The 27,329-nt window shown below is 35.0% G+C and overlaps 1 protein-coding gene across 1 annotated transcript in view; it reads left to right on the forward strand.

The window, feature by feature from the left end:
• CCDC178 (coiled-coil domain containing 178) overlaps window positions 1-27,329 on the forward strand; it is a 431,445-nt gene that overhangs the window by 376,393 nt on the left and 27,723 nt on the right. The window contains 1 exon segment of the mRNA XM_027772660.1: window positions 2,175-2,309. Coding sequence (XP_027628461.1) covers window positions 2,175-2,309 — 135 coding nt within the window.

Consider the following 27,329-nt stretch of genomic DNA (forward strand, 5'->3'; position numbering starts at 1 on the left):
TTTAGCCTTGCCTATGGTTTCATACTGAAGTAATTTCAGTTTAAATAAAGTTCAAATATGCATTTTATTGCTAGTTCAAGTTTAATTAATAAAATCTAAATCTCTGAGGCATACATTAGGTAATTTGTGTGTTATTCCCTAACCCCCAACGTTTAGACCCTGCCCCACCACAATAGGTTCTGTTTCAATACAACCTTTTATATAGTTGTGTACATATTAAGGCACTAAATTTTCCAAATGTCTTAATGACTATTTCAAGATACACATACTTTCCTGACTGATGGTCAAACTTGGCTTATAATACCAGAAAAAAAAAAAAAAAAGCTTCTTAAAGCTTGACAGAGTTTCTCTTCAAAAAGTAATGTCAGTCTTGAATTTAACAGACTTAATCATCTGAAAGCCAATAAACTGATCCTGAATAATGTATTTTAGCATTTAGTAAGCTGACATAGCTATAGATCTCAAGATATATTTTCTTTCTAAATTAACCAATAAGCCAAGAATAAAAGTTTCATTTTTCTGTGAACTGAACATTAATGCATAGGTGTTATATATAACATTGTATAATGAGAATAAAGATAACAAACAATTAGCATTCAACATCAAGATTTAAAGTAATTTACATCCTAAGGGCACATGTGCTCACCACAGAGAGACAGAAAAACAGAGAGGGGAGAAGGGGAGGAAGCACCTCTCAGTGGGTGTGGTCATGCCACCGTCCCTTATGTTCCCTTTCTCCATCCTGGTTGGATTTGGGACACACATGTACACCTGCCCGTGTTTTTCAAGCTGCTGGGGCCAGATTCCAACCACAGTCAGCCATATGAGGTCCAGTTCCCTTAACTACTAGGCTATGGAGTCAGCCCCAAAACACCTATTTTTAACAATAAAATAAACAGTTTTATTTAAATATATATTCAGGTGAGTTTACAGGTCAAACACACATGGTTTTCTGAAGTTTTCAAATCACCCCACACATGTAACCAGTACTCCTATCAATGCACAGAACATAAAAAAGCCATATTTTTGACATCTTTTTATTCTTGAATCTAGAAAGATTTGATATAAAAATTTTGATGTGAATTTTGTTTTTCCATTCTCAAAATATACTTTGTACAAAGGAATTAACAAAGGCCATTATCCACGCTACCAAAAATCAGGAGTTTTCAGTGACAAAATATTGAGTTGTCAGGAAATTCATGATATATTTTCTGATTTTCTATGCAAAAATGTGTTATGACTTTCTCAATGACCCATATTTTATATAAATGTTTGAGTTTCTTTATTTTTTACTGTTAATTTTATAACGTTCCTTTTTCAAAATTACTTTATAATAATTCTTTCTTGGCACGGTTTTACTAACTGTTGAAGAATAAACATGAATTGCCTTGGTAAATCTTCCACTGTGTTTCATTTATGTATTAAACTTCCGAATGGTACAACACACCTCACAAGAGTGTTCTTTCTTTTCCTGTTGTTATGGATTCAGTGGCACACATGTCACTTCTTAGCGCGGCATCCATTGCACTTCAATGCAGTGAGATGTTTCCATGTCACATGGTCAGAGGGAAGCAGATTAATAGGGAGTTCTAGCTGGAAATTTCTTTCCTGTTATTGTTCTCCCTTAGCAGTTGATGGCTAAGTTAATTCTCTTTAGTTTTGTCATGGTCTAAAGCACACATTGCCAAGCAATGGTAAGCATTATGGGGGGGGGGGAGGAAAGGAAGCAATGGTGTCCATCAAAGTCTTAAAGTTGCATTTTTAAACTTTGGCTTGACCTGATGTGCCATTCAAAAAAGCTTCAGAAGATTATTTTTTTAAAAGAAAGGTTCAATATGTCCCGAGGCTATCGGTTTTGAGTTAAACTGGGTGAAGTAGAAATATTTTACTCATCAGCTTTGCAGTCACAGAGTTTGCCTCAGCTAGAACAAAACTGCTGAGGCATTCAGAGAAAATTAACCCCCCATCCTGGCGGCCAGATGTGACTGGTTTCTGATGAATGCACATGAGTGGGCTGAAAAATCAAGAGACTGTGAAATTCCTGTCAGGTCCGTACAGTGCAGAATGGGCTATTGACTGCTTTCTATATTTCCCTCCATCATTCTTCTTGAACACTGCCATTAATTTCCTCTCCTACTCTGACTTGTGTTTTTTCCCCTCCCTCTTCCCTTTAGTTCTGTCTGCTGCAAAGAAGGATACACACGCTGTGGCAGGAGCACTTCAGACTGGTGGTCCTCTACAGCCAGATGAGACTGGCCAGGTTCCAGACAGACTCTCAGGAGAGTGTTCAGAAAATATTAGCTGTGCAGGTAGGTGATTGCAGGGAAGTAGGAGAGATCATTCTGATCTAGATTGAAAAGCAAATGATGGGTAGTGTGATGAAGCATTAAAACCATATCCCATCAGAGTTTTATAAATTTTTAACCTCTTTAATAAACTGGAATTGCATGAAGGATGAATTCAGTAAGTTAGCACATATACCACGCATACTTTGGGGGAAAAAGGAGATTCAACTTATTTCTCGCAAACCTCAGAGCAGATTTTAATAAATACATTTGGTAAAAATATTTTTTTTCAGATCTTCAGACTTTGCACAAGCTGTTCAGCTGTTTAAAAGATATTGACAACAGTTACCTCGTGCTCGTGCTGCTTTTGTGCAAAACCTACTTCAGTGAAAATAACCCTCTTCTGTTTATTTTATTTGATGAGTTTTCTTCTTCCTATTGTGCAAGATGCTCATCTTCCTTTGCAGATCTGGAGATGATTTTTTTTGAGATATAGGCAACTTGTGGTTCTAGACACATATGATGCATTTATTTCTGTAAAAATATTACTGGATCAGCTACCTTTATTTTAGGCATCTGATTTAATTTAGAAACCCATATTAACCAGGTGAAGATCATTATTTGAATTTTACTCCAATTGTCTTCTCAATTTAATATTTTACTATTTTAAATGTTGTAAAATGCATAAAACGTGACTTCCCAAAGGAAAACATATACCACTTTGTTCTATTTAGAAAAAAAAATAGAATACCTGTATTATGAAAAGTGAAAACAATAGCACACGCTCTTTAAAACCACAATTTTTAGCAACTTACAGCACAATCGATGCTGAACCCCAAGCCAAATTATTTTCTAAACATTTTAATTACACATGCATTTTATGATGTTCTTACCACAAAGAAAAAATTTTGCAAAACATTCTAAAGCTATTAAGTTAGTCAAAATTTTATTTTCCCTGGTTATTTTTAATATTTTTTTCTGATTGTGTGTATGTGTGCATGTGTGTATGCTTTATATGGGTCCCACTGATAAAAGATTATAAAAAGTTAAAAATAAGAGGAAACTAAAGGAAGGTTTTGAAAAGTAAGCACTTAACACAAAGGTTTAATAGAAATTTATGTAAAACCACAGCTACATTAGGTTAGAAGTCAAGGGCATATTGTTTTCCTTAAAAATACTTTCAACATACAGCACATTAAGAATTATAGAATGGCTATAATCTACAATTTCTTTTTAAATATTCAACAGTAATCTACATGTTCTAATCAGTGACTTAGGAAAAAATCCTGTATTTCTTCTCAAATAGAAATGTTCTTTAAAATTTTACAAGTGATAAATTTTCATTGTGTATTATGTATTTTCAAATATGGAAAATGTCAGTAGAAACATTTGAGTTGGTATAGTGAATTTTTAATTTGTAACCTTTAATAAATTGTATTCTAACTTTTTATTAGCCACTCAATTACATGTGCTTTACCAAACTTGACTGTAAACTACTTGTTTTTATGGCAGTCACCTAACAATGTCAATAACGGTATAGAATATAGAGGTGGGAAGCTCACTTAGTCAGTATCCAGAAGCAGCACAGCAAGCTTGGAAAATACAAAGGGATTTCAAAACATTTGTGGGAAATAGGATTAAAGGATGAATTTATTGTGATTCAAAACAAAAATTTGAATTTCATGCATAGTTGTTTCATCAAATGCGTTTTTTTTTTTAAGCGGTTTTTGCTATAGGGCGCATGCATTCACCAGACAGACAGAGAGAGACAGAGAGACAGAAAGCGAGAAATCACCCCCCAGGGGGGATGGCCAAGCCGCAATCCCTTCTCCTCCATTCTCCTCTTGGGATCTTGGGCATGCACGCACATGCGCCGGATGTGAGTTTAAGCCAATGGGTCCGGGACTCGAACCACAGTCAGCTACGTGGGAGTCCAGTGACATAGCCATTACGCTAACTGCTGGTCCCATCAAATGCGTTTTTTCATGGAATGATAAGACCCCTTATATTTAGAGAACTTGAAGAGCATAAATTAGTGGCTTCTTCCCTCCTCCCCCACTGAAGATGCTTTCAATTTGTAATGTCTCAATTTGGATTTCAATAAAAATATGAAAATACAACTTTTCAGATCTTGCCACAAAACCGTGGAAACATGCACAACCCTCTGGGAAAAAAAATAAATTCAGAAGTCTAATTTTTTTTTATTTTTAATGTAATATTAATCTGATTCTATAACATATTAGTAAACTATGATAAAATTATTTGATAAATCTCATGAAAAATAAATTGTATATTACTAATACTAAGTAAAAGCAGCTTAAAATAAATGTTAAATAAGAATAGGAAACTTTTTTTCATTCTTGGACTTGGAGAGAATGATTGACAAGGCTGTAGTGACAGGAAACCAGAGTGTCCAGATAAGTTTGCAAATTACATCATCAAACAAAAACTAGTAAGATGAACAAAAACTGGAATGAAGAATTAGTATTTTTTGACTTTGAAGTCATTTATATATGAAAAAGAAATTTTAATCGACTACAAGTTTTTATATGAGCCAAAGTAAAGTACTACACATTTAGAACCAAAGAACCATTTATGTCCTAGCTCTAGCAATCACCTAAGACTTCTTGACTGACCATGTATAGAACATCTTTTATAAGGTCCTAACCTCATGTCTGAATCCATATCAAGTACTTTTATTTCATTTTCCCATCATTACTTTTTTATTTTATTTATTTATTTGTCTATTTAATCCCATGGTATTATAATACTTTCTGGCTTCTTACTTAGAAGAAAGACTAAGCATCAATGAATCATTCAAATGAGAGAGAGATCCAGTTACAACACATTAATGTGATACTAGATTAAGTAATCAGGAGTATATTTGCCTGGAAGGAGATGATATTTCCTATTGCACTTGTTCCTAAGTTGTATGCATCTGCAGAATTTTAGACAGGTTTGGAAAACACAGTGTAAAGGCTGTGTTGATTCACTTGGAGACCAGTATCTAAGGAAGATCAGAGAGAGGGAGGAAAAAAATTGGAATGTAGGCCACCTATGGCTGGATCCCACATGGCAACCATGTGATTTGAGTTTCTTGACTTGGTGGCTTTAAAAAACATGCTGGGCATTTGTGCATGCATGACCAAAATCTTCTAAGGAGAGAGAAATGAAGAAAGGGTTGCAGCATGATCATGCTCTTTGGGAGGTCGTTTCTTGTTTTCCCTCTCTTTCTTTGTATGAGCAAACACATGTGCCCGCTAGGAGAAGAAGGAAAGGAAGAAGGGGCAAAGGATGTAAGGGAGGGAAGGAGGAAGGGGGGAAGAGAGGAAGAAATTTTTGAATGCTCACCTGCAAAAGAAAAAGGTTTTGGACAAATAAACATCTGAAGGACACTATGTGAAGGTTAGTATGAGCTAACACTGGAAACAAATGATGAAAGGGGCTGAAATATGGGTTTGGATTCAACTGGAATAAATTTTCTAACAAGTCACACTGTCCACGTTTGTACTGCTGGTGCTCAGCAGAAGTTAGATAAACATAGGCCAGGACCATTAGAGAAGAAGGTGTTGTAGTGATCTTATGGAAAGAAAATGGTCTGAGAATCAGCCTGAAGGATACCTTCTTGGGATTGTGAACCTTCTGGAAGCTTCCCGTAACCTCTTTGCACAAACATCTAAGCATATATCTACATCTCCTAACAAGGATGTGAGCCTTTCTAACTTGGAAAGCAAGTCTTATTTCTTCATCTTCGTCTCCTTGGCACCAACAGCAGTTCTTGAAACATACTACATTTTATTGAGTTAGTGAGTTGATTTATTAAGATTGAGTGTGATAACCTCAAAGGTTCTTTCCAGCTCTAGGTGCCTGCAAGTCTGCCAACTAATAAGGAAAAGCATTTACTAGGTGCTTTGCCAGGAATTTTGATGGCACAGAGGTAATATGTTTACTCATTTAACACATACACATATACATATATAAATATATATAGGCTTAGTACAGTCTTACTTTCTGGACAGGGATGTGCAAAAGAAAAGGATAAAAAAAAAAGACAACAGCAACAAGAAAATACAGGACAACAATCTAAAACCCTAGTTATGTTACAGAAAGAAAAATCTCTGAATATATGTGACCACTTGAAAGACAAAAGAAAGTATAAACAACACATGCCTTTTAGACCATATGTATGTAATATATTATGCTTGAGGAATTAATACTGAGTTGCTAAATCTCACTAGCTCACTCTAGACAGTAATAGTACAGTCATTTAAATAGAATTGCCAATAACAAGAATATTTACTAGACATCTATAAATAAGAAATTTCACTCAAAGACTATTAGAGAAAAATAAAAGTATCACGAAAAATTGAATAATTCAAAATGCAAGAAGAAGGACAAGAGCACTTAAATGTAAAAAATAAAAACAATCAGTAAGCATAATAACTATAAATGGCTTTATGATACAGCTCAAAGTTACAGATTTACAAGCTGTAAAAGCAAAATTCAAGTTATTTAGATGTGAAGCATCTCAGGCAAATAGAACTGTTTAAAGGGCTTGGAAAGTAAAAATAAAAGGGTCTAATTAAGAAAAGAGAAACTTCAGGACCAGCAGTTGGCATAATGGCTATGTTGCAGGACTCCCATGTAGTCAATCACAGTTCAAGTCCCAGACCCAGTGGCTTAAACTCACACCGGGCATGTGCATGTGTGCCCAAGATCCCGAGGAGAATGAAGGAGAAGGGATTGCAGCATGGCCATCCCCCTTGGGGGGTGATTTTTCACTTTCTGTCTCTCTGTCTCTTTCTGGTGAGTGCATGCACCCTATACCAAAAACCTCTCCATAAAAACAAAATAATAATAAAAAAAATTTAAAAAGGAAGGAAGAAAGAAAAGAGAGACTTCAAGGAAAAAAAAAAACTGAAACAGTTGAATTTGGGTATCTTATATTGATACAAGATATAATCTATTAAGACATACAATCGTGAACCTAAGGCACACAACAGCATAACTTCGGAATATATAAAGTAAGATCTGATTGAAATGAAAGGAAGACTAAATACATCTACAATACAAAGGGAATATTAGCACATTTTGAACGTTTTAAAATGAAAACAAACAAGAGTATCGTATGTACAAATTTGTGAGTTTTGATTCAATTACAAAGAGGATCTACCTTAGAAAATATATTAATGCAATTTTGTATACACACAGCTTTAAAAAGAAAAACTATATTTTTCCTCAGTATATACTGAGAAACATTTGCGAACAAGAATAACATACTTCCTCTAATAAATGATGCAAAATGATTTATAATAAAATTCCCTTAACTTCATAAAATGTATTTGAAAATTGACAGAAGTAATACATATAGAAAAAAGCAAAACTATTATTATTGTCTGACAATATGGAATTTATCTTAGAAAACTAAAGAGAACCAACTAATAAAGCATTAGAATTAATACTAGCTATTTAAAATGGCAACCCGAAGCATACAATTTTAAAGAATAAATAACACAAAGTTTCTTTTAGAGAATGCTACTAAACATAACTGCAAAGATATTACCAAAATAAAAGTAAATGTGCATATTACCATCACAGATGAGATCACATATATTAGGAATGTGCCAATTTTCTAATAAAACTCAACATTTTTAAAATCCAAAATTCTAAACCGTTTTATGTAAGCTAAACAAGAGTTTTCAGTGAAGCTCCAGGAAATGATTCTAAATGTATTTGGAAGATAAACGTTCACAAGAATATCTCTAGAAATGTTTAAGAAGAAAAAGTGCATTGAGTAGGGCTTTGTTGCCACTGCAACTAAAAAGCATCAAAAACCTAGACTAATTAAAACAGCATAGCATTGACGCAGGAATTAACAGAAAGAACTGTAAAAAATGAAGTTCATCAACTTTTTTAAAAAGGGTCCTATAGTAGATATTTTCTGTTTTTGCAAGCATTCGGGTCTCTGTTGCACCTACTCAGCCATGCCTCGTAACAGGAGAGTAGTCATGGACAATAATATGTGAATGGATGCAACTGTGTCCCAATAAAACTTCATTAACAAAACAGGCAGCAGGCCTGAGGCTGATCACTGAAACAGAGAACCCAGGAAAAGCCCCACAAGTATTTGCAATTTAGATTATAATGAGTGAGACTTCAAATTGTGCATGATGAAGGCAAACCATTTACTTGCCAGCTGTTTGTCTCTGTCTCTCTCTATCTTTTTGGCTAGCGCCTATAGCAAAAACAAAAACAAACAAACAAACAAAACTCTCCAAATAAATAAATAAATAAAACAATAGAAGTTAAGAATGAAGAAAGGGGTCAGATGTTGGCACTGCACTACAGTAACACAATGCTTCATGCTGGTTGACCCACATGGGAAGGTCCCAGGTTCATATCCCAGATCTCCCTGTACATAGTGGGCCTGTGCACACCTAGAATCCAGGCTTGCTTAGACTGGGAGGTGGATAGAACATGAAGACCCCATTGGGAATGTCTGTGTGTGTGTCTCTTTCTCTTTCTCCCCATTTCATTTTCAAAAGAAATTAAGCACTGTTTAAAAAGAATAAGAACATTGTATAACTAAGAAATCATCTCAAAGGTATATTCAGGGGAAAAAAACTTACAGAATAATATCTCAAGTAAATGACTTTAATTAGGTTAAAATACTTTCATAACATATTCTATTCCAATTGTGTTTATATATAGATTTTCAATAACTACTCACAATTAAATCCACACAAGTTGATCCAAAAGATGCCAACTCCTTGATAAGATTAGTTAACTTTGGGAAAGAACTGGAATTTGTAGTCTGGGGAGCAGAAGAGATTAGTGAGGGGAAAAATGTATTTATTTTGGCTCGTATTATCCATTTTTATCTTATTTTTCAATTCAATTATTATCCAAATCATTATCGGAAGCCTACTATTTGCCAGTCATGTTCTAGGTGGTGAAGACACAGTAATAAATAAAACACAAAATGCCTAACTCTCATGGAACTCATGTTCCACTGTGGAAATAAGACAGTAAAGCAAGCAACCTAAAGATACAGCAATACTATCCACTAGGAAGAAAATTAAATAGGGAAGGGACATAAATGACAGGAGAGTTCTGAGCTACTATTTAGCAATGATTTATACATGATTACCCGTAAAAATAAACAGTTCAAAAGTAAACTTTTAAAAAAAAATCCCTCTTTCTATGTTGAACTGAAAATACTCACTTCTCTAATATTTTTGTAATGTGATTCTGAAAATGCAATTTACCAAAGTTAATTATGGAAGCATTTATTCTTTCCAATCCTTTTACCTTCAGGATCTTGCAACTCCCTGTCTGACATAGTTTCAAACTCAGGAATTCAAGAACTACTTACAGTTATAAATAGAATTGCCAATAACAAGAATATTTACTAGACATCTATAAATAAGAAATTTCACTCAAAGACTATTAGAGAAAAATAAAAGTATCACGAAAAATTGAATAATTCAAAATGCAAGAAGAAGGACAAGAGCACTTAAATGTAAAAAATAAAAACAATCAGTAAGCATAATAACTATAAATGGCTTTATGATACAGCTCAAAGTTACAGATTTACAAGCTGTAAAAGCAAAATTCAAGTTATTTAGATGTGAAGCATCTCAGGCAAATAGAACTGTTTAAAGGGCTTGGAAAGTAAAAATAAAAGGGTCTAATTAAGAAAAGAGAAACTTCAGGACCAGCAGTTGGCATAATGGCTATGTTGCAGGACTCCCATGTAGTCAATCACAGTTCAAGTCCCAGACCCAGTGGCTTAAACTCACACCGGGCATGTGCATGTGTGCCCAAGATCCCGAGGAGAATGAAGGAGAAGGGATTGCAGCATGGCCATCCCCCTTGGGGGGTGATTTTTCACTTTCTGTCTCTCTGTCTCTTTCTGGTGAGTGCATGCACCCTATACCAAAAACCTCTCCATAAAAACAAAATAATAATAAAAAAAATTTAAAAAGGAAGGAAGAAAGAAAAGAGAGACTTCAAGGAAAAAAAAAACTGAAACAGTTGAATTTGGGTATCTTATATTGATACAAGATATAATCTATTAAGACATACAATCGTGAACCTAAGGCACACAACAGCATAACTTCGGAATATATAAAGTAAGATCTGATTGAAATGAAAGGAAGACTAAATACATCTACAATACAAAGGGAATATTAGCACATTTTGAACGTTTTAAAATGAAAACAAACAAGAGTATCGTATGTACAAATTTGTGAGTTTTGATTCAATTACAAAGAGGATCTACCTTAGAAAATATATTAATGCAATTTTGTATACACACAGCTTTAAAAAGAAAAACTATATTTTTCCTCAGTATATACTGAGAAACATTTGCGAACAAGAATAACATACTTCCTCTAATAAATGATGCAAAATGATTTATAATAAAATTCCCTTAACTTCATAAAATGTATTTGAAAATTGACAGAAGTAATACATATAGAAAAAAGCAAAACTATTATTATTGTCTGACAATATGGAATTTATCTTAGAAAACTAAAGAGAACCAACTAATAAAGCATTAGAATTAATACTAGCTATTTAAAATGGCAACCCGAAGCATACAATTTTAAAGAATAAATAACACAAAGTTTCTTTTAGAGAATGCTACTAAACATAACTGCAAAGATATTACCAAAATAAAAGTAAATGTGCATATTACCATCACAGATGAGATCACATATATTAGGAATGTGCCAATTTTCTAATAAAACTCAACATTTTTAAAATCCAAAATTCTAAACCGTTTTATGTAAGCTAAACAAGAGTTTTCAGTGAAGCTCCAGGAAATGATTCTAAATGTATTTGGAAGATAAACGTTCACAAGAATATCTCTAGAAATGTTTAAGAAGAAAAAGTGCATTGAGTAGGGCTTTGTTGCCACTGCAACTAAAAAGCATCAAAAACCTAGACTAATTAAAACAGCATAGCATTGACGCAGGAATTAACAGAAAGAACTGTAAAAAATGAAGTTCATCAACTTTTTTAAAAAGGGTCCTATAGTAGATATTTTCTGTTTTTGCAAGCATTCGGGTCTCTGTTGCACCTACTCAGCCATGCCTCGTAACAGGAGAGTAGTCATGGACAATAATATGTGAATGGATGCAACTGTGTCCCAATAAAACTTCATTAACAAAACAGGCAGCAGGCCTGAGGCTGATCACTGAAACAGAGAACCCAGGAAAAGCCCCACAAGTATTTGCAATTTAGATTATAATGAGTGAGACTTCAAATTGTGCATGATGAAGGCAAACCATTTACTTGCCAGCTGTTTGTCTCTGTCTCTCTCTATCTTTTTGGCTAGCGCCTATAGCAAAAACAAAAACAAACAAACAAACAAAACTCTCCAAATAAATAAATAAATAAAACAATAGAAGTTAAGAATGAAGAAAGGGGTCAGATGTTGGCACTGCACTACAGTAACACAATGCTTCATGCTGGTTGACCCACATGGGAAGGTCCCAGGTTCATATCCCAGATCTCCCTGTACATAGTGGGCCTGTGCACACCTAGAATCCAGGCTTGCTTAGACTGGGAGGTGGATAGAACATGAAGACCCCATTGGGAATGTCTGTGTGTGTGTCTCTTTCTCTTTCTCCCCATTTCATTTTCAAAAGAAATTAAGCACTGTTTAAAAAGAATAAGAACATTGTATAACTAAGAAATCATCTCAAAGGTATATTCAGGGGAAAAAAACTTACAGAATAATATCTCAAGTAAATGACTTTAATTAGGTTAAAATACTTTCATAACATATTCTATTCCAATTGTGTTTATATATAGATTTTCAATAACTACTCACAATTAAATCCACACAAGTTGATCCAAAAGATGCCAACTCCTTGATAAGATTAGTTAACTTTGGGAAAGAACTGGAATTTGTAGTCTGGGGAGCAGAAGAGATTAGTGAGGGGAAAAATGTATTTATTTTGGCTCGTATTATCCATTTTTATCTTATTTTTCAATTCAATTATTATCCAAATCATTATCGGAAGCCTACTATTTGCCAGTCATGTTCTAGGTGGTGAAGACACAGTAATAAATAAAACACAAAATGCCTAACTCTCATGGAACTCATGTTCCACTGTGGAAATAAGACAGTAAAGCAAGCAACCTAAAGATACAGCAATACTATCCACTAGGAAGAAAATTAAATAGGGAAGGGACATAAATGACAGGAGAGTTCTGAGCTACTATTTAGCAATGATTTATACATGATTACCCGTAAAAATAAACAGTTCAAAAGTAAACTTTTAAAAAAAAATCCCTCTTTCTATGTTGAACTGAAAATACTCACTTCTCTAATATTTTTGTAATGTGATTCTGAAAATGCAATTTACCAAAGTTAATTATGGAAGCATTTATTCTTTCCAATCCTTTTACCTTCAGGATCTTGCAACTCCCTGTCTGACATAGTTTCAAACTCAGGAATTCAAGAACTACTTACAGTTACACAACACCTCTAGTTATGTAATAAAATAACTGAAATGCTTGGTTGACATCAATTCTTTGAATGATTCTTGCCTAGCCTTAAAGTATGAATAAACACATAAATTTTAAAAAAGGAATTAAATAAATGCTCTTAGTTAAAAACACCCAAATGAATGAACCACATTTTAACTAAGTATCTTTCTTTAGATGTAAAATTAGTATTCCACCCTCATCCAAGGATGACTATAACTTTAGTCCTGTTCCATAAGTTAAAGTTAAAAAATAGTGATTGAAAGAGAGCTTATGGGACCAGCAGATGGCACAATGGTTGTGTCACTGGACTCCCACATGACCGACAACTGTTTGCGTCCTGGACCAAGTAGTTTAAAACACACCAGGTACACATGTGTGCATGCTCCAAATCCCAGAGCAGAATGGAGGAAAAGGGTTTACAGTGTGGCCATCCCTCCTGGGGATGATTTCTCACTTTCTATTTGTCTTTCTGGTGAATGCACACACCCTATAGCAAAAATCCCTTTAAAAGAGAAAAAAAAAGAAGAAAGGAAGAAAGAAGAAAGAAAGAAAGAAAGCTTATATCATTTCTTCTTTAAGAATGATTACCTCATTATCCTTCTATGATGAAATTATGTTTCTAGAATTTTGATTGATACTGTGGAAATTGTAAATTATTATAATATATTGAAACACTAAATTCACTCTGTACTTATTGGATACAAATAGATGCATACAGTTCCTATGGTCTTGAGCCTCACACAGTTTACGGCTAATTTGAGGAGTATCAATTCATTTCAAGACATACTCGATGTGCCTAGTGAGGTGTCACTACACATGGAGGATCCAAATGTGGAAGACGTAATCTCTGCTGTGAAAGAACTTGCAACCTCACAGAGGAGGTAGACACGATTAAATTTTATGTATTATATAAACATAAATATATAAAACAACATATATATTTTTTTCTTGGTCTATATATATATATGAGGGCAAGAAAAAAAGGGCACTTAGCCCAACCTGAGAAAAGGAAGCTAGTTTTCTGAGGAGAATAACTCCTGAACTATTGAGTTGTCAGAAAAGTCATGACATAATTTGCTATGTTTTTCTATGCAAAAATGCATCATGAAGTTTCAGATAAGTCAATATATCTCAAAAGGTGAAAGGATATCGGCAAAAGATAGGTGAGGGTTTTAGAATCAGGGAACAAACGTGAGAATAAAACAGCATAGAGCCTGCAAGCAATTCAATATTAGTAGAGCATAAAAATGTAAGACAGGGAGTATCATAGATGAAATGAAGAGGCAGATATGAAAAATATTAGGGAATAATTAGTTACATGGTTAAGTGTTACCAGGTACAGACAGTAAACTTTATGGCTGGCCAGGAGGTGAAAAGACTACTCAGTCCTGAATTCAGGGAATGCCTTCATAAAACAGACATGACTTGAAACATCCTTCCAGGAATGAGTAACTGAACAAAAATTGAGGAACAGGAACATCATCTTGGTTAGAGGGAGGGGAGCAGCTTAAAGCAGAGGGAGAGAGACTCAGAAAACAAACGACAAGGATATGGAACAGATTGATTTATTTGCTGTTTCTTTTCTTTTTCTCTTCAACAATGCATCTAAGTCCTTATGTGCCAGAAAATGAACTCAATGCTTTGATTTTAATTAATTTAATTCTCAAAGAACCCTATGAAGTACGATCATCCTATTTCGTTTTATGGAGAAGAAAAGTGAAGCACATTTGGCCCAAGGTCACATAGCTAGAGACAGAGACAGGATATGAATCCAGGCAATTTGACCACAGGGTACCTCCTCTTACCCACTTCTCTATGTGTTACTAAGATTAGATTATTTCTAGAAAGATAATGAGAACTAAGAAATAAATAAGGGCTTCAACAAGGACACAATTGTAAGGCTGCCTAATCAAGGTTTGACATTCCAGGAGTGCACTAACTATTCCTAAGTAATTCTTGACCATTTAGTCACCAAGCCAAGTGCTCAGATATTAGCATACATTTCTTAGGGTTTCTTTCTATCTTTTCTTTTTTCTTATAATATTACTAGGACTTGACTTACTTTCTACCAGTGAAGAGTACAGTTAAATCATTCAAAGTGTAACAAAACTGTGGTCATTTTGGTATAACACATGAAATACAGATCTAGTTCGTTCAAATAGCCCTCTAGACAACAGATGCCTAAAAATTATATCCAAAAAGATTACATAAAACTCCTAAAAATCAATGGTAAAGATATCATCTTAAAAGCAGTCTAAAGAAAAGAAAGAAATTACTTTCATACCTTATCACAAACAAAGGAGGTCAGAATACATAGAATATCTCTAAACTGCTGGAGGAAAAAAAATAATAAAAACAATCAATCCAGAATTCTCTATGCAGAAAAAAAACAACTCAAAAACAAAAGAAAAGCCAGCTGTGGTGGTGCTATTTTTTTTTTTTTTAGAGGTTTTCGCTATAGGGCGCGTGTGCTTGCCAGACAGAGAGAGACATAGAGACAGAAAGCGAGAAATCACCCCCCAGGGTGGATGGTCATGCTGCAATCCCTTCTCCTCCATTCTCCTCTCAGGATCTTGGGCACACACACACACGCGCCCGGCGTGAGTTTTAAGCCACCGGGTCCGGGATGCGAACCGCAGTCGACTATGTGGGAGTCCAGCGACATAGCCATTATGCTAACTGCTGCTGATTCCCTGGTGGTGCTTAACATAAAGATCCACAATACTTGAGGTCTTGTGGGGAAGTCCTAGGTTCACTTCATGAGGTCTCTCTGTTCACTCCTGTGCATAGACACATTACCAGGATTATGATGGCTAAAACTGGGGGTTAGGGTACCTGCTGAAGGTGCCACTCTTTCTCTGTCTACCTTCCTCTTGAAATAATAAATATTTAAAAAATAAAAATATTAAAATAAAATAAATGATGGCAAAATCAGCCTGGTTGAGATATCACAGACAGTAGGGTGTTGTTGCAGGATACTGGAGTCAATGAGGCTCCCAGGTTCAGATACTGGATCAGCCTGAGCACTCCAAGTGTGCCTATGTGCACTGTTGACTCTGGCTGGCAGGGAGGCCGAGGGGACGGTGGTGGCAGGGTAAGACCCTGTCGAGGTTACTGGTTCCTCTCTCTCATTCTCCTTCCCATTAAAAAATAAATAAAATTTTGGGGAACCAGCAGTTAGTGTAATGGCTGTCGCTGGATTCCCACGTAGTCGACCGCGGTTTGCATCCTGGACCCGGTGGCTTAGAACTCACGCCGGGCGCGTGTGCGTGCGTGCCCAAGATCCCGAGAGGAGAATGGAGGAGAAGGGATTGCGGCGTGACCATCCCCCCTAGGGGGTGATTTCTCGCTTTCTGTCTCTCTGTTTCTCTCTGTCTGGTGAGCTTGTGCACCCTATAGCGAAAACCTCTCAAAAAAAAACAAAACAAAACAAAACAAAAAGAAAATAAATAAATAAAATTTTTAAAAATCAAAATAATGATATTTTAGATAAATGAAAGTGAAGAGAATTGTTCATCAGTAATCCTGCATTATAGTAAATGTTTAAATAATCACATCAGCTTAAAAAAAAAAAAAAGTTGCCAGAAGGAAACTTACATCTGCAAGAGAGAAGGAAAAGCAACAGATATGAAAAATATGGATAATACAAAATATCCCCTTTTTATTGTTTCAATTTATTGAAAAAGCTATTGAACTTAAATACAAAAATAAAACCATTATAGTATAGGATTTAAAACATGTAAGTGCTTATATATTTTTATATTTGTAGCCATGAATTTACATATAACATATAAATAAGATCAATAGCATTTAAGATTGAAGGATATATAGTTATTCTGTTGGAAGTCTTTCACATAAAATGTTAGGACAAGGGCCCGCGGGTGACATGGGTAGTTAAGGCAATGGACTCCCACACACCCGACCGCAGTTTGAGTCCAAGATCTAATGACTGGAAATTTATGTCAGGCATGTGTGCTTATGCCCCTAAAATCCCACGAGAAGAATGGAGAAGGGATTGTGGCATGACCATCCCCAGTCGGGGAGTGGGGAGGGGCATGGTGATTTCTCACTTTTCCTCTCACTGTCTCTATCTCTTTCCAACAAGTTCATACACCCTATGGCAAAAAAAATAAATAAAAGTTATGGCATTGACTCTATGGAGACTAAGTGAAAGATGGAGATTATAATTTCTATGTTAAAAATGAAAAGACATATAGCAAAAATACTAATATAGAATTCAATTCATTTAAAAGGCAAAAAGCAAAAACAAAAATCAACCCCAAAATGTGACAAGTTAGGAAAAAATAGCAAATCAATATACATAAACCCAACAACATCAAAAGTTGTATTAAATATAAATCCAATTAAAAGAAGGTATAGTCACATTAGGTAACACATAAGACTCAACTTTATGTTGTCTATCAGTGATATATTTTAAAAATTAAGAGTCTAAAATATTGAAAGTAAAAGAATACAAAAGGACATCAACATTCATAATACAGTTGGCAAAGCCATATTAGTATTAGGTAAACTAAACCTCACAACTATAACTATTACCAGGAATACAGAAGGTAATTTCATAAACAGAATCAATTCATCAAGCACATGAAACATTCCTGAATATGTATGCATCTAACAAGAAAGTTTTAAAATATATAAAACAAACATTGAGAAAAATTAAACTAGAAATAAAAATACGCATAATTCCAACTTGAGAATTCAGTCTCTTCCCAGGAATTGACAGCATACAAAGACAGAAAATAAGTAAGACTATGGAAGAGTTAAGTATCAACCAACTTGACCTAATTGACATAAAACAATATATCCAATAATATCTGAATGTTCATTGTTTTAAAGTACATACAGAATATCCATATATTTCCAGATATGCTGGGTCATAAAACAAGTTTTAATCAATTTTAATGATCAAAGTATTAAAGAATGTTTCTGACCAGTGGAATGATTACAAATGAATAATTTAAAGATATTTGATAATTCCCCAAATATTTGGAAATTCAATCACACATTTCTAAATATCATATGGGAAAAAATAAATTATGGGGGAATTTAGAAAACATTTTAAACAGGGTACGGTACCAGCAGATGGTGTAATGGTTACATCCCTGGACTCACATGTAGTTGACCACAGTTTGAGTCCCAGATCCAGCGGCTTAAAACTCATATTGAGTGTGTGTGTGTGTGTGTGTGTGTGTGTGCACTCATGCCCCAAATCCCAAGAGAATAGAGGAGAAGGGATTGTGGCATGACCTTCTCCCCCTAGGGAGAGATTTCCCACTTTCTGCTATCTCTCTGGCGAGTGAATGTCCCTATTGCCAAAACCTCTCTCTCTAAAAAACAAAAAACAAAAAACAAAAAAAAGAAAAGAAAGAAAGACAGAAAAAGAAAGACAGAAAGAACAAAGAAAGGAAGAAAGAAAGAAAATATTTCTAACAGAATAAGAAACTTCATGCATGATTAACCCCATATAAGAAAATTACCAATCTAATGGCCATGCAATTGAACAGTTTCTTTAGAACAGAATTTTAAAGCTTATATGGGTAGAACATAGGGATGGGGTAGGAAAAGTACAAAATGAGGTCAGAGAATTGATCAGGACCAACCTAGATGGGCCAGTTTAGGCAGTCTCTTGCTTATAGTGCCTAATAGCTTTGAGCATGTAGAACCTAGGACAGCACCCAGGAGTATTCTGATAAAAATATTCAATAAATGGAGTCAGTTCCAGTCAGTTCCATGCACAGTGATAGTGCCTTGCTCAAGAGAAGCCAGGTCTCTCAAGGTGACCACAGTTGGAATCCCTGGTCAGGTTACCTTGGAACTCACAAGGCACTAGCAGGAGTACCCAGGATCTGACAAGCTGGAGGACTAGAGAAAGGGGATCGTTCTGTGACCAGACCCTGTGAAGGGGGCTCACCTATCTCTCTCTTTCTCTCTCTCATTCACTCTTGCATGCGTATGCATACAAATGCTCCATTATGAATGAAGAAAGTTTTAAGTTGAATAAATGAAATTCTTCTTGATTTTTACCATTACCAAGTCTACATGATTCTTTTCTTATGCTGACCATGTTGCCAAATTCTCCCTTCGAGTATCTTTAAGAGCACCCTTTTCCTTCTAGTTTCTGCAGTTCTATTGCCTGTCTCACTTCAGAGTGGTTTCCACCCAGTTCATTCCTAATCCTTTAATTTTTAATTCTTGGTTTTCTGTTCATTGCTTATGATATTTTCTTCTGATTTCTCATCTCTCAAACTATCTGGATTATTCTCTCTGACAAAATAAGATCCATGAATGTCTATGGGAAACAAGGTAGCATTGCATCAACTACTTTCCTTTTACTTGAAGATAAACAAAAAAATCTCAAATAAATATTGATATCTATATGGAAATACACATTTCTGGCATAATAAAATTTAGCTTCAGGAGGGTAACAAGCATTTGTCAATATTAAATTCCTTGAATGAAATCATCTATGCCTTTTATTTTGTTAAATACCATGATGATCCCAAACATATTTTTTCACTTAATTTTAAAATAAAATAAGTTTTTTCTGATTTTTTTAAAGAAAGATATGGATTTCATGTGTTCTGGTTTTTGTTTAGATTTAAGAAAAGAAAGCACTTTAATTTTTTTAAACATCACTTAGGCCACCAATACATTTTTCAAGTGGAGGAGCCATGTTAATGGTGTTGGGGAGAGAGTTTTTCACAGACAGAACTTTAAATTTGAAAATTAGTGACTAATGGAGCATATCCAGTAGGTATTTTTCATACAACTTAGCATCATCATTATATAATGATGCTGCTTTGATGTGAGATTAACCTAGACACACAATTTTTCATCCACAAGTATCGAGAGTATAAGACAATGAATGGTGCAGTTACAAAAGGAAAATAGAACACGATTTTTGGAGAAAATTCACAAAGGATGAAATTTAATATAGCCTTATTATTGCAAATGGTACTAAGTCTGTCATAAATCATAAATAAAGACAACAATTATGAAGATAAAAGGACTCAGTAAAATTTACTGTAAGAATGGCATGTAGCAGTTAAAATAAATGTCTCAATTTTTGTTTCATCTTATCTCAAGTGTACTCCAAATAAGAAATAAAGTACAGTACACTAAATATCCGACCTACACGATGTAATAAGTTGTACTTTCGATTTTCACTCTTGTAAAAATCTGAAATATTATTATAAAGGGAAAATAACATAATTAAATCTTAGCTGGAAAACTCCTCTAATTCTTTTTCCTGTTGTCTCCCTCAGTTGGTCAATAAAATGTTTTCCAAATTGGGATCTTCTTTTAAAAATGAACTAAAATTCAGGCAAATATAAGAAAAATATTTACCTTACATATACATAGAAGGTTTCAGTTTCATGAATAATTGTCAATTATAACAATTTTCCCTAATATTAATATTAAGAGAAGAGGAGACTCTATTATCCCACTGGGGAGGGTTGGTAATTGAGCTATAGAGACTTGAGGTACTTATCCAAAGACTCTTAAACAGCAAATAATACCATGACATCATGATTTATTTTTTTTTACTTCTAATTCCTCTTAATATTAATAAAAAAGGAGAACCTATTATCCTGCTGGGGTGAGAGGAGGTTGGAAATTGAGTTATAGAGAGTTGAGGAAGGTAATATTGACCATCAAGTAACATCATAACACCATGATTTTTTTTTTATTTCTAATTCCTCTTAATTAAAAATTAGTCTATGCTTTCATAAGATATAGCCTTTATCTGAGTCATTCCACTATACATCAACCCTAAGAAAAAAGGAAAGTCATACAATTATGGTCTCATTTGGGACAGTTAAATCATGAAGAAATATGAAAAGACATTGTTGGGACCTGCAGGTGGCATGGTTGTTAAAGCATTGGACACTCCCACATGACCGACCATGGTTCAAGTCCTGGACCTGGTGGCTTACTTTCTCACTTTCTCTCTCTCTCTCTCTCTCGTCAAATTAAAATAGATGAATGAATACATAATATTAAATAAAAATAATTCTTTAAAAAAAAGACATTGTCATGCCATTATAGAATATATAGGTAGGTCCCTGTGCATCTTAACTATATGAACCTCCTTCAGTTATTACCATGAGGCCTTGACTTTGTTAAACATCTGTCATTTCATAGCACAGACTTCATTCTGTGTCACATGTTTAAAGATAACTTCTTTGCCAAAACAAAGCTGCTTCATGGAAGTCCTGTATTTGTCATTACTTGAATTAATTATAGTAGTACACCACAGCTCCAAGCAAATGTGTTGAAAGGCATCATAGATTATAAGCACATCGATTGAAATGCTAACCATGGTTCCAAGCAGATTATCTTATTTAAAGACACTGGTTTTAAAATTTAGACATTTAATTTAATTATCTTTTCCCAGAAGTTTATAAGGACATCAAAAAGCTAGTGTGAATAACATTATCTTTACAGAAATGAAAACTTGCAAGAGCATTTTTTTTTTGCCACAAACTCAATAATTTTAGTATAATCGCTAACTATGTTTTTGTTTTACAGAACTAGTATGATTTGGAAAAAGAATAAAATTGCTTTTAAAGTACAAAAATAATTATGAACCACTTGAAACGTAATGTCTGTGTTTTATTTCTCATCAGAATTCATTAGTGTGTAACATCAATAATTTAGCCCATCATTTGCCAACAGTGACTTGCCTCAGTAGTTCAATCATGTAACCCTGTAAACTCACTTTCCATTAAAATGAATGTTGCTGACAAAGGATAACTAAAGAGATACTTCATTTATTAACTAAAGAGGTACTTCATTTATCAACATTTTTAAATTAGGAGTTTGGGGCCACAGAAGCTTAGCTGGATGATTTATTTGAAGGATCTTTATATTAGACCTAAAGACTTGTTCCAAATCATACAATGCTACCCACAAAGATAATCACATTTCATTTGTGTAACATGTGACTCAGGACTCTCTCAGCAGAGGCAGGCGTAACCCCACCTGCAGAGAATCAAATGACCTATTAAAATGAAAACTTGTCTGCTTAGTAGAAAATTATGAATTGTACAGAATTATCCTACATCCTAATTTACTCTGTTGGACATATTTTTACAAAACCTACAATATGATATCCAATATTTTAACATCCTCATGTTGTTAAAATTGATTTGAGGCATTAAGCAAATAGGTTAAAATCAGTTGATGAGTGTAAGGCCCCCCAATATTCATAAATTGTACTTTAGTACATTCAATTCCTGTCACTTGCCTCGACCTACACTGTCGCAAATACAAATGCCTACGAAGGTGACTCATGCCATTCTGAACAAGACTGTTTCCTTTTGCAGAGTTGATTCCACATTCTGCTGCCACTTTACCATCACACCATTTGGGATGCAAAAAGCACACCAACAAACAAATAAAAACATCTGCAGTCCAGTGAGCAAAGTGTGAAATCAAAATTCCTTATATATGTCCAAATTTTCATCTCATAGGCCTTTAAACATATGATTTCTAGCAAATACTCTAGGACTGCATAATCAAATCCTTCCTTGTCTCTTCTGTAATAAATTAAATGCATGTTTCTTATTAAAATCTTTTTGTACAACTAGAAGGATCTCGACATTTAGCCTCCAGAGCTGCCAGCTGGCATCTTTCCCTGTTTTGGATCAAAAAGTTCTCAGCCAGCTGATTCATTCAAAAGGCAAAATTCAGGGCTGAGTTTGGATTACAAAATATTATCTTTACTGTATCAAAACTGCTTCTTTTACTTATCTCATCTCCTCACCCCTCCCCTCCCACTCGCTGTTCTGCCTTCTTAGAAAATATTTATCCTGAAACATTCTAAATAAGTACAATCTTAGAGAAGAGCTTTCTCATACCCCTTTTATAATATTTTCTTTACCTTATATAAGTGTAGATCAAAAAAAGACCTCTTTCGAATATTATGTACAAGAAGTTATTCATTTTGTATGCCTTGAGAGTAGTAGTCTACCCTCTTTTTGTGAAGAAATAGAGGAAGCTGCATGGTATCAAAGAAGACTGCACATGGGAGCAGGAAGTGAGTTCCAGCTCATTGCCTTGCCTCATATTTCCATAGCACCTCGTATTTCCAATTTGCATTCACTTTCGTTTGGCCTTCAGAAATAACCTTGGGAAGGAAGATTTTGTTAAACCCATTTTACAGATGAATTAACTCTCAAAGAACAGCATTGAACAGTAGGCTGTGACACGGTTCATGTGTGGCAGAACCGGGATTAGATCCCATGTTTTATGATTCCTGGTCTGGACTATGCCAGATGGAACATGCTATTGTGTATTTATAGCAGGAAGAGAGAGAAGCAAAATAACAGGAACTGGATACAGCTAATAGTGAAAAGTCATTCTAAGTGTTCCACGATAGGTTCCAGACAGTGGTGTTAAGTCGCTGGACACCCACATAATCAACAGCGGTTGGAGTCTTGCTGGAGCGTGTGCGTGCATGCCCAAGATCCCAAGAAGAAAATGGAGGAGAAGGGATTGTGGCATGGCCATGCCCCCTGGGGAGTGATTCCTCACTTTCTGTCTCTCTGTCTCTCCCCGTCTCCAGAGAGCGCATGCACCTATAGCAAAATTTTGTCTCTTAAAAAAAATATAGTATGTAAGTAACATCTTAAAGAGCTAACTCATCTAGGCTAGATTCTCAGTGAAAATATTTTGGAAATGGAGCTGAGAAGCTACTATCAATATTCACAATTACAAGATCCTACACTAAAATAGCACTAAGGAAATGGGGAAGAGAAAATAATGGACATTTCAAAGACACGATTGCACTTCCCTGTTAAAATAATGGACTCAGGTGAAACATAGAAAAACAGCAACAACAATTACAGATAACCAAAATACTAAGGAGAATTGCTGGAGTCTTTACTTCAAGGGACATGGAGAGTCTCATTTAGACTGTACGTTTAAGAAGAGAGCAGGACCCCATACATGATTTTTCTGTAATAAACCTGAAGTTGTGTGATTTATTTTTATCTTATCTTATTAACTTATTGTGGAAAACATGCCACAATCATGACATTGTTTTCACTAAGTGACTGTTTAACACTATTGTACAATATTACGTATTATCCAGACCTTAACCATGAAACAGTTCATGCTGTATTTCTTAATTAAGTATAAAATTTGAATAATTAGTCTAAAATTTGCAAACAATCCACCAAAATGCATTCAAGTTTACCATACACGTGTAAATATCAGACCTGAGAAGAAATACACAGATGGCTAGTATCTGAACCTTTTAAGTCTTCTCTCGTACACATCTGGCTTTATTAAACAGAAACATTCATTAATTCCTTGATATTTCTCATTTAAAAATGTAGAAATTTTAAAAAAAGGTACAAGAAAATATCTAACTCACTTGCCATGGAAAACAAAATTTAAAAGCATATAGAAGGGCTGGCAGGTGGCGTGGTGGTTAAGGGCTCTGGATTCCCACATGGCCGATCATGGTTTGAGTCCCAGACCTGGTTGCTTGCGTTCTCATTTTCCCTATCTCTCTCTGTCTCTGTCTGGTCAAATTAAAAAATAACAATAACAAATGTAATTCAATAAATACATTTTAAAAAGAAAAAAATTACTTAAAAAAAAGTATATAGGATAGGGGCCAGAGGCAAAGCAGTAACACATGATGCTCTGCAATGTGAACCCACGTTCCCACATGAGAAGTTTGCCAGTTCAAATCTGAGACCTCGCAATATGCTGTCATTTGTGTGCCTGTAATCTGGGTCATGATGAAGACTGAGATTCTGTTGAGGCCCTGATGGTTGTCATTTTGTCTTTCTCTCCTCTCTCGTCTCTTTCTGTTTCTCAATCATGGGAGAAATAAACATTTTTTAAAAGAATACCAGTTAGATATAGATCAAATTTTTAAAAAGACCCTTTAAATATACCAGGAATAAACTCTGACAGTCAATAAACTTACCAAAAGAAGATATTGGTAGGAAATGGTAGTGTTAGAAATGTTTATTAGAAGAGAGAATAAAGACTACATTTGTAGTTAAGTGGCAGTTATTACTGAATACCTTGCAAAAATAAAAATGTGTACAAATTCCTTTTTACCAAAAGAAATTATGCAACACTAAGAAAATGCAAAGAGAAACCAATCAGCAAATTCAAATGACACAAATTATAGCAGCTAAGTGAAATAGATAACAAGTTACTAAGTTATAAACAGACGTTTCTCAAATTGCTAAAATGGCAAAGATCTGTGAGAGTGTGTGTATGTGTGTGAAAAATACAAACATTTCATTAATTACTAAACACTTACCAAGTATCTGTGGAGCAGTCCAGCCACATGTCTTCGTGGCTAAGGGAGTTAGATCACATAAAGTCAACCATGTGGTTTGGACCCAGTAGCTTGAAAACCATGCTGGGCAGGTGTGCACGCATGCCCCAGATGCTGAAAGGAGAAATGAATAGGGGATTGCAGCATGACTATGCCCCACTAGGGGAGCTTTCTACCACTCCTTTCTGCCTTCTTTCTCTGGTGAATGCTTGTGCTCTTTGAAAAAAAAAATTTTTTTTAATTCTATTAAAAATACCTAGGGACCAGCAGATGACATAATGGTTACATCGCTGAACTCCCACATCACCAATAGCAATTTGAGTCCCAGACCTAGCGGCTTCAAAGTCATGCAGGGGCACGTGCGTGTGTGTGTGTGTGTGTGTGTGTGTGTGTGCCCAAAATCCCAAGAGGAAAATGGAAAAGAAGGGATTCCAGTGTGGCCAAAGATTTCGCACTTTCTGTCTCTCTGTCTCTGTCTCTCCAGCGAGCACAAGCACCCTATAGGAAAAAAATCTCTCTTAAAAAAAAAAATCTATGTAACTATTGTAGATATAAAGATGAACTGCATTCAGTTCCTGCTCTTAAGAAGAAAATCTAGTATGATAACAGAGAAGAAGCCACATCTATACAATGTGACAAATGCAATGACACGAAACAAGACAGAGGTGGGAAGATTTCTTATACAAAGTAAAAAATAGTACTAAACCCTAGATACAAAAGAACCATGCACATTACAGGAAATACAATTAACATGTGACTCCCATAGAATGCAAGTGGCTATAGCTATAGATGAATGTAGAGAGATGACAGGAGGCGAATCTAACAGGTAGTTGTGTGGCATGAAAGGAAACTTGGACAGTATCCAGAGGATAGAGGAGTAGAAGGAGAGGAGTGGGGCTTACTGAGCATGTGGGAACAGAGGGAGATGATAATGTTTGAGTTAAGTAGCAGGGTGATGGAGAATGAAGGTAGCAGGTGAGTAGAGGCTATGACTGGCTATGAGGTGATGGACAGAGGTGCGCTTATAGAGGTTCAGTTCAGACAGCTAGTGGCATGAACAGAAGTAATGCCAATGAGATGGAGAAAGGCTTTTGAGAGATAATAAAGGCAAGCAAAGGACAAGATTTGTCTTTGACTGAAGGTAGCATGTGGTTTCTTATGTTTATAGCTTTTTTACCTTCCCATGAATCCTCGTTGGGAATTCCACAAAACAGTGTTCTTCACTTCTCATTCTTTTCTTCCTTCTTTCATTTTTGTGTTAAACAAATATCCTTTAAATAACTACTGAGTTGGGAGAAGGTGGTAGCATGGAAAACAAGAGAGGCATGTCTCTCTTCCTCCAGACCTTGTCTAATACTGCTTCCTGTTCCTCTGAGGTCATCTCCGGAACTACCTCTCAATCCTCTCTGATCTCATAAAGAGTGGAAATATCCTTCCTGCCTCTGTATGCCCAGAGATTGTTTTTCATACTTCTATTACAATAATTGTGGTAATCAAGCATAACAGTTTAAATTTCTTTTTCCCAGATGGACTGGAACCCATATTCAGCATTATAGTCCCAATAAAGCCAAATACAGTGTAAAATGCATATTTTTTGATACACAAGCTAACTGTGCACATATGGTATTTATGTGACATATGTCTACAGTGTGTATACATGATATATACTAGGTTGTCAGGAAGGTCATGACCTATTTTTCTATATTTTTCTATGCAAAAATGTGTCATGACTTTCCCAGTAACCCAGTGCAGTTCTTCTTCAGAAGTGCCTCAAACCGTAATGGGCAGGGCTTCTGATTTACTCAGCATAGCCTGTAGAATGCTTCGAGGACATACATTTTAATAGATTTCTATAAATATTGATGAATATAATGGGTAGCTCTATCAAAGGAATACCTGAGATAGTGTCGGAAAATAATCGGATATTGAATTAATTAATTAATAGGCCAATAAACCAAAGCAGTGTTTGGAGAAATATCAGATTCAGTTTATCTGTACTTGAAGAAATGTTTTTATAAGACATGCCCTATGGTAGTGGGTATTTTAAGGCAAGTAGAAAACAACTAATTGTTTTTATTGTATTTGAAAAGTCTCTTGTGTATTAATTTTCCTGGTTCCAATCTGCCTCTAAAGCTAAAAAAAATATTAAGAAATTGTGTAGAGCCAACAAGACATCAGCTATCTGCAAAAATTAAGCTTATAAATTATGC

Source organism: Tupaia chinensis, unplaced genomic scaffold (assembly GCF_000334495.1).
Source record: "Tupaia chinensis unplaced genomic scaffold, TupChi_1.0 Scaffold000290_1, whole genome shotgun sequence".
In the NCBI taxonomy this organism is placed as follows: domain Eukaryota; kingdom Metazoa; phylum Chordata; class Mammalia; order Scandentia; family Tupaiidae; genus Tupaia; species Tupaia belangeri.